The following is a 9,776-nucleotide window of genomic DNA, read 5'->3' as shown; positions in this document are numbered from 1 at the left end:
TGATTATACATCACCGCTCCCGAGGTAAAGGTTTAGTTAACAGTCTTATAAATAAGTAACCATTTGAATTACACATACCTGGTTATCAATACTGTGGTCCAGGTACTAAATTGATAAAGCGTTTAGCACGAGGTGATACAGGTATAAATCCATTAGACGAAGCTTGCAAAGAGCACGATATTGCATATTCAGAGAATCGTAATAACGTTCAAGCAAGAAACGCTGCTGATAGGATTTTAGCTGATAAGGCGTGGCAACGAGTTTTAGCTAACGATTCCAGTGTAGGTGAAAAAGCTGCTGCTTTAGCTATATCTGGTACAATGAAGGTCAAATCAAAATTAGGTATGGGAATGAGAAGAAAAAAGACATCTAAAAATAAGAAGAAGAAGCAGAAACAAACAGTATTAAGAAAAATTGTTGATGCTGCTAGACATTCCATTATTCCGGGAAATGATACTTAATCTACAGTCAAAGCTGCAGTTGAAAATGCTCGAAAAGCTATTAGAAGAGCAGGTGGTAGAAGTAAAATTTTAACACCTTTCATTCTACCAGTACCTTCAAAAGTTGGTGGTCTCTTACCATTAATTCCAATTTTTGCTGGACTCAGTGCTCTTGGAGCTCTTGCTGGTGGAACAGCAAGTATAGTGAAAGCAGTAAACAACGCAAATGCAGCAAAAGAGCAGTTGAAAGAAGCTCATCGTCACAATAGAGTAATGGAAGATGTTTCTTTAGGTAAAGGTCTTTTCTTGAAACCCTATCGACAGGGATTGGGACTTTATTTGAAACCTTACTCTAAAGGACTAGGTATGAGGCAAAAAAAAGATGTTTAAAAAAAAGTTCTCATAAAACTTCCTCAACGAGCATTAACTATGATTTGCTCAAATATTCTAAAGAGTTAAAAATTCCTCATTTTCGAGGAGTATTCATGCGAAATGAGTTGCCAATAGGAGGACCTCGGAAAAATGAATCTGCCATTATTAATCTCGATAATAAGGATGGTCCTGGAACACATTGGGTTGCTTATAAAAAGCTTCAAGATAAAGCATTGTATTTTGACAGCTTTGGTAACCTTCAACCACCTTTTGAGCTTATCAGTTATTTAGGCTATAATACCTTGATACAATATAATCATGACAGTTGTCAAAGTTATGATACTTTTCATTGTGGACACTTATGTCTTAAATTTCTAAGCGATCAACTCAAATTCTCTAACAAATATAACCTATATAAATACATGTAATCATATGTGAGCAATCAGTCTATAAAAAGTCATCATCATGGATGAATCATTTACTCTAACTATTTCAGGTAAATCATCTATACTTGAAGCAGAATATTTTCCACCAATAGAATTATTACCAAATAAAAATTATGCTCTTGGTCTTGTTCAACTTCTAACTTTTAATTCAATTCCTAATGTTGATGTAGGAAAAAATAAATTTTATCTTGGTAATGATGTGATTACTATACCTACTGGCAGCTATGAAATTGAAGATATTGAAAAATATATTCAAAATTCCATTCAACAAGGATCGCAAGTTATAAGCATTAAACCAAATAATAATACCTTGCGTTGTGGAATTATGACTAGACGTGAAATTGATTTTACACATAAAGATTCAATTGGTGAATTATTGGGATTCACTGCACGCATTCTCGAAGATAATGCAATACATACGTCAGATTTCACAGTAGCTATTCTTAATGTAAATGCTATTAGAATTGAATGTAGTATTACAACTGGTGCATATATTAACAATAAAAAAGTACATACAATTCATGAATTTTTTCCAATTGTTCCAGCTGGATATAAGATCGTGGAAGTACCATCTCAAGTCATTTATCTTCCAATCGCCGTGAAGACAATACATAATATTCAAGTGCGAATCGTTGATCAAGAAGGAAATTTAATAAATTTTCGTGGTGAAACTATAACAATTAGATTACACGTTAAGTCAACGTAATGGGTATAGTATTTTACAGAAAAACTGGTGGAAGCTATATAAACGAGCAACCATGTCAAAAAGCAATCAGTCTTCAATCAGTTCGCAAAAGGCTAACACCTCAGAACATACGTTTCCTACAGCAGCTCGGTCTACGAGTTTATCAAGACAACAAAGGAAGAAAAGTAAATTAATCATTAAAATATTTTTCATTTGCTGTTGTTTCTATAAAAGAAATGGAAGATATTCTAACCATTCTTAGACCAGTTAAATTTGATGATTCTCTACCACACTATGAGATTCATTCTCACCAACCCTACAATTCATCAGCATTTAATAATAGTGATGATATTCGAATTCCAGTTCAAAATCTAGATCAATACATTTTACCCTCAAAAAGTACATTACACGTAACAGGAAGATTAGTAAAAGCTAATAATACTAATGTGACTAACACAAAGTTAATTAGTAATAGCGTTAGTTTTTTATTCAACGAGATTCGTTATGAATTGAGTGGAGTGGAAATTGATCGCTGTAAAAATGTTGGTCTAACAACCACTATGAAAGCCTATGTTTCTCACACACCTAATCAATTAATTTATGCTGAAAATGCTGGCTATCTTGAATTCGATGACGATCTTAGAATAACCAATTGAGAATGGTTATTTTGATGTAAACATACCATTAAACATGATTTTTGGATTTGCTGAAGACTATCGAAAGATTGTTGTTAATGCAAAACATGAACTTATCCTCACAAGATCTCGTACAGACATTAATGCTATAGTTGATATTACGGCAACTGAAGAGCATGAGCAATTTAAGATTATAATTAATAAAGTGGAATGGTTCATACCATATATATTCCTTGGAGATCGTCAAAAAATTGAATTATTAAAATTTATTGAAAAAGACCCTCTTATATCTATGAGCTTCAGATCGTGGGATATGTATGAATACCCATTGTTACCTACCACTCAAAAACATGTTTGGACTGTAAAAACTTTTACGCAGGTTGAGAAACCTCGATATGTAATCCTTGGATTACAAATAAATCGAAAAGATCATCCTGGAAGATATGCAAATATTTTTGATAGCTGTAATCTCATAAATGTAAAACTTTTCTTAAATTCACAATACTATCCTTATAGTAATTTAAATTTGAATTTTAATCAAAATCAATTTTTCAATTCTCTATGAGATGTATTGTAATTTTCAATCATCATACTATGGTAAAGATCCTGAGCCTATTCTGTCCAGGAATGAATTTAAAGATTATGCACCATTAGCTGTCATAGATTGCTCCAAGCAAAATGAATTTCTTAAACAAGCTTCTATGGATGTGAAACTAGAATTTGAATCTAGTGAAAATTTTCCAGACAATACAGCAGCTTATTGTTTAATTATTCATGATCGAATTATTCAATACACACCAATCAGTAATGTTGTGAAGAAAGTATCGTAAAGAGTGGGGGTAAAAGTGAGTAGTGGGGGTAATGGTAAAAAAGTGGAGATAAGAGTATAAATACAGCAACTCTTAGAGTCTAAAGTCATTTATCTGTTATAGATACCATGGCGTACGTCGTAGATTTCCAGTGTTTCAAAAGACCTTATAACGAGTTTATCATAAAAGAGCTAGCAATCATCCCACTTCAAGAAGATGCTCATCCATTGGTGTTCCTCTTCGAGCCGCCATATGCCTGGAGCCGCCTACCGAGAAGATACAAGAGTCAAAATCGATGGACTGCATTTAATTATCATGGTATTGATTGGAATGCTGGTGACATACCTTATGAAGATTTACAACCAATTCTGAAAGAAATATTAATAGGTACACCTACAGTTTATGTAAAAGGTATAGAGAAACAAAAATGGTTAGAAAGCTATACACAAAATGTATTAAATTTAGATGATTTGAATTGTCCGTCGTTGAAAAAATTAGCCTTAGATCAATATACTCCATGTACAGTAGGGTGCAAAGATGCCTTCCCTCAGAGAAGGCACTAATTTCGAGTGATTTGCCTACGCTCTATGTTGTTTTCATGGTCAACTTTGCGGAATGTGGAACGGGAACTGTCAAATTGGAAAAATGAGAAAATGGGATATGTTATTGTTTTTATTTTGGTTATATTTTACAAGAAACGTGAAAATTAAGTGTTAAGTGTTGAAAAAATTATATAATATTAATAATAATAATAATAATTGTTTTGAAAAAGTGAAAGTGTAAAGACTTTATGAAATATTTTCTTTTTAAAATAGTAAATTGGTTTTTTAATCGTGTTTGCCAGAACATTGTTTAATTTTGTATATTTTAATTAATTTTGTATCTTTAAAAAGTTTACAAACGATAATTGTCAAGTTATTTAATTGAAATAATTTATTGATTACATAATATTTAATTATTATGAAGAAGTTACGAAAGAAATGTAAGGTTATGTGAATGGATTTTTGCGACGTTTGTATAGAAAAATATAAATATTTATAATTGTAACAATATTTCTTGTTACAAAATAATTAATGATAATAAAAAGTAATACATTGTTAACGATAATAAGCATTTATCAATTATTTCAAAGAGACGAACTTCTAATTATTTTTTAAAACAAGATATTTTTAAGAAATACACATGTTTACAAAAGTAAACAAGTTTCTTTTAATAACGCATATTATTTTTATTATAAATTATGAACTATAATATTAATAATTTCACTTTCTAATTATTCTAAATTAATTATTTTTAAAACTAAATATTATTATTTTCACATTATTCACAAAATGTAACAGTAAATTCAAAATAGTGGCAAAATTTTTTTTATCGTAAATTAAATATTTGAATCAAAATTTTAAATTATAATTTTTAAAATTACAAAATGTTTGTTTTGATAATGAAATAAATTGATTCTTTACTACATATGGTGTTTTTTTTGTAATATTCTCTGTATATTTTAGTTTGATAAATTTGTAATTCTATGTTTTGGTTTGTATAGTTAAACAGTAAGTTCTTAAAAATTAAATATTAATTTTTAATTAGTCATTGTTTTATTTGCAGTGGTAATTGTTTGAATGCTATTTAACAGAATTTTTGTGAAATCAATGCATGTAATTGCCATTTAACAAGATTGACATTTAATAAAATTACTTTTTGAATGAACTTTGATTTGGATAAATTTTAATGTTGGTAAATTTTTAAATGGCTCAAGTTTCAACAAGATGAGGGAAATTATTTTCATTTTATACATGCCAACTTTTTATTACTGCCGATAAACCTTGGAAATCAAAATATTAATCTATACTACCTTTTTTAATGTAGCGGCTTTCAAGTTTTAATCCTCACAACCATCGTTATACAGGTAATTTGATTAATTAATAAATTACAAACTATTTCCATCATAAAGTTTATTTTTTTAACTTATGAATAAATGAAATATCACAATTCAAAAAAATTTGCACATGGAAAATAGATTTACTTTTTGTGAATATTTTTATCTTATGTTTTTTGGAATTTTATAAAATAATATATATTAATAAATATATGGAATAATATTTATTATTCTATTAATATTAATATTATTATTATTATTATTAAGTTCAAAAAAAAAAATTTTTTTTAATTGAATTATTAAATAGCAGGATTTAAAAAAATCCATTTGTTTAAAATTTCATTTAGACAGCGTGCTAACTTTATTTACAGTGCAAACTTAAATCTGTCAGAATTCTAAAGTCACATAATTCTTTTTCATTAAAAATTACATTTTTTCCTAAACGAAGCATCTAATATGATATCATTTTTAATTGTAAATAAGTAATAATTTGATCTCAATTTAGAATTTATCAAGAATACAGACCTCGGATTGCACGATTTTTTCGACTTTTCTCGACTTATTTTAACAACTTACGACTTTTTCGACTAATTATACAACATTATTAGAAAATTTTTACAACAGTTTTCAACAAAATTTAAACTTTTCTAATATAAAATTGAAATTTTCCAAAATTCAATTATTCAAACAATTGTTGACTCAAATTGATACTTTTAATCAAATTCTTCGGAAAATCCATTATTAAAAACCGTTTCTCAATTAATAATTCGTTAAAATTCAATTATTGTTTCAACTTTTGTAAAAAAAATTTCATTTAAAATCTCTTGAAACCGAATTAGATACTTATTTCTAAAAAAAAAAACTTAATTGCAACTCTTTGAATATTTACTAATTTAAAAAAATTTCTCTCAAAAGTAATCATTTACAATACCTTTAATACAGTTTTTCGTGATTTCAATTATTTAATGACAAATCTAATTGACAATCCTAGAAAATTTAAATATTGTTTGAAACCAATAAAAAAATATTTCAGCAATCGAATTTCATAAAATTTTCAATTATTTGAAATCTGCTCAAGTTCAAACCTTAATAAAAATCTGAACTGCGGCTGATCTTTTGAAATTCAATTATTTTTAAAACCCTTAACTGAAATTCTTTACTAAATTCATTATTGTTATGCATTCAATCAAGTTATTCGAAAATTCTATTATTAAAAACTAGTTTTCAATTACACATCTAAAAAAGTCGCATATTCTCCGTTCTTCAATTGCATATTTCTTAAAATTTCCACCTAAGCTGTTCTGAAATTTAATTATTTCGAAAATTTTTATCTGAAATTTTTCGCCAATTTAAATATTTTTAATAATTTCAATCTATTTAAAGAAAAACATTTTTAATGTAAAAATGTATTTAATAAAAAAATTTATTTAATAAAAAAATGTATTTAAAATTTTGTAAAATTCAATTACACTTTAGAATTAGGGAATAATTTTTGACGGTTCCAATCTTTAAACATTTTTATTTAAAAATGACGTTTGGAAATGTTTGTCAGCCTCAATTTTGAATTTTCAAATTTTAATTAGAAATAATGTCACAAACTCGAAACTTTCTTTACTTTATTGAACTTTAGATTTTTAGAATGTAATTGTAATTTTTTGGAACATTTAAACTCAAAACTTTAGCAAAATCTTGAAATAAAAAAAATTTGAATAAGTCAAGCTTGAAAATTTTTTTGAAAATTGAACTTTTATGTATTTAATACATAATAACAATAGTTAATAATAATAAAATATTTATTAACCATTTAAATTTATTTAAAAAAAAGAAAATCGACTTTTTCGACTTTTCTTGCTATGTAAATCTACTAAATCAACTTTTTGTTCATCCTAAAGTCGATCCGAGGCTTGAGAATATTTTAATAGATTAATTTTTTAATTTTCGCTAAAATGCATTTGCCGAATGTTTTTTTTTTGGATGGATAAAATTTTGGTTCAGTGAGATTCTCATTTATTTAATAATTTTGTCAATTTAAAATTTGGCTAAATAAAAGTCTGAAGAAGCAATAAATATATAAAGAAACGAAAATTGTATTATATAATATAAAATTTCGGTTCAAGATTAAAAATGCTTTTAAATAATAATTAGATAGATTAAAATTCGGGTCAAGGAAAATGCATAATTAATTGAAAATTTAATTATTTAAAAATTGTGTTCAATGTAAATTTCATTATGTAGAAATTGTTCATTAGAAATTGTTTACATTGAAATCTTGCAGTAAGATTATACTGTAAGCTGTGCACACTTTGTATAGCAAACTTGCTGCAAGTTTTGTGCAAGTTTACGTGCTTGACGAGTGTGGATATTTTAGAAAATGGTTTGATTATTATTAATTGTTTTTACAGTGAAAAATACAAGACAAAAATGAAGGCTGAACAAAATATGGAGGTGTGTCAATGATCTGAAGGTGGACAAACATGAGTTTCCAGATGGACGTTGTAAAGAATATGGCGCGCGAAAAGAAGCTTGAGAAGACATAATTTAATGTGGTTTTTGATAGCTGTTCTGCTTGCTTAGGCAATTAATATAAAAAAAAACATAAACTTTCTGGCAGTCGCATCAAACTTTCTAACTCAGTTAATCGAAGGTGCGGAAAGTTCTTATCATCATAAGCACTTTAATGTTGTAAAATTTAAATTTAGGTTTTAAATGTTTATTAAAAGTAAATTATCATTTTTTTTGTTTATTATAAATTAAATTACAACAAATTTCTTTGCATTAAAAAATATCTACAGTTGGTAATTTTAATTTCAATATTATAAAAATGAAAATGTTAAGGAACTCGACAACTTTTTTAATATATAAACGAATATTAATGATAAATGCATGCATCGATCTATTTCTATTTTTTATAATTACGAGTTATATTTTATATTCAGAAATTTTGCGCGCATTCGGGGACTTTACTAATTTCTTTCGGAATAGAAATACTCGCATAGAGTTCGATAGTTAAAATATATTTTAGGTTCCTCTCTTTGCTCTTATATAACACTCTTTTTTTTATCACGAAATAAACAAAATTTTGTAAAATTACACATATTATTACTAATATAAATTCTCAAAACAAATAATTTTAGTTTTTGTTGATAAAATTTAGAGCTAATTCTTTTTACTTGGAAACTTTAATTTTATTAACTTATTTTATTAATTTAATTATTAAGAAAAACGTTAATTATAAAATTAAATACCAAATTAAGTTTCTTCTAATTAAACGTTTTGTTTTTCTTAATAAATTAAACGAACTAGTAGAATTAAGTTAGAATATTATTGTATAATTGTCAATCTATATGAATAAGCCTACAATTTTTGGTTTTTAAGATTTAACAATTATGATTCTTTTTTTTGTCATAAGTGAGAGTTTTCGATGTATTTTTTTTTAAATTATTAAGTAATCGCTCTAGTCAGCCCCAAATCTGCTTCTATATACAAGTGAAAATGAGGGGGAAGAATTGTTTTAAGCAAAAAATAGAAATCAGTCGACGGATAATATTTAAGATAATATTTAATAAGTTTTGAGGATCCAACATACTTTACGCACACATTTATATTATACTTATAACCACGCTTTAATTAGTTAATTTTTTGTCACATCATTTAACGAATATATATATTTTTTTCTTGCTGTAAAAGAAACGTGTATCATAGAAAAAGTATTTCGTAGTAAATTTTTCATTTATCTTGGAAAACGTGGTATAATATTCGATTGAACACACGATATTTGAAACATTCGTTTGTGCTTTATTTTACCTCGTATAGAAAAATAAAGAATGCTTTTTAATTTGTAGATAATATCGGAACCTTGTCTTTCACTTTTTTTCGAGACGGGAGAAAAAAATTATATGGCAATAAATTTTTCATACAATATTGAAATTAAAATTGAATTTAACCCTCGGAGCACACACCTCTTTTTTCGAACAAGTAGCACAGTCTGGGTCGCTGTGACCCTGTTTACTTTACAAAACTCCCCCATTTTTGAACTATTGGACTGATCAACACAAAAAAAATATTTTTTTATTCATTGAACCTTGTAAAATAAGAATATGCAGTTTAGAAATATTATTAAATTATTTGCATATTGAAAAAAAATTCGTGAAGTTAACTAATTAAAAAGAAAAAATTGAATTTAAAAAAAAATGTAACTTTTGTAATTTTTAATATTTTAAGCTAAAAATTGGGATTTATATTCTCGAAGTGTGTTAGAATAAGGGAAAAAATACCACCTTATTTTATTTTTTAAAAAAGGTATTTATTTTGTAGTTTAACGAACGCAACTTTTAAGACGATAAAAATGTGATTTTCAAAACAACTTTTTAAAACTATACTTTTTAATAACATATTTACTAGTATTTTATTATTTTCTTTGGATTATCATGTTACTTATTATTCCTTATTAGTTAGTTACCTTATTAGTTCGTGTTGCATTGCCGACTTTTCAAATTACACTTCATTGAAATTA

At 26.7% G+C, this 9,776-nt stretch overlaps 1 protein-coding gene across 1 annotated transcript; it reads left to right on the top strand.

The window, feature by feature from the left end:
- The first annotated feature begins 2,633 nt into the window (after positions 1–2,633).
- LOC127284049 (uncharacterized) lies at positions 2,634–3,408 on the top strand. The gene is made up of 2 exons (XM_051309329.1): positions 2,634–3,042; positions 3,182–3,408. Exons 1-2 carry the CDS (start codon positions 2,634–2,636, stop codon positions 3,406–3,408), a joined length of 636 nt encoding a protein of 211 aa, XP_051165286.1.
- Positions 3,409–9,776: the final 6,368 nt, after the last annotated feature.

This window comes from Leptopilina boulardi, unplaced genomic scaffold (genome assembly GCF_019393585.1).
Source record: "Leptopilina boulardi isolate dan_hultmark-lab unplaced genomic scaffold, ZJU_Lbou_2.1 LbouV2_317, whole genome shotgun sequence".
Lineage (NCBI taxonomy): Eukaryota > Metazoa > Arthropoda > Insecta > Hymenoptera > Figitidae > Leptopilina > Leptopilina boulardi.
This window is presented reverse-complemented; position numbering and strand designations above follow the sequence as displayed.

Excerpts from the sequence above, each read along its gene's own strand:
- LOC127284049 (XM_051309329.1), top strand. The coding sequence starts at position 2,634 with ATGATTTTTGGATTTGCTGAAGACTATCGAAAGATTGTTGTTAATGCA. Across the intron at positions 3,043-3,181 it reads TGCAAATATTTTTGATAGCT|ATCCTGAGCCTATTCTGTCC; the intron begins GTAATCTCATAA and ends ACTATGGTAAAG.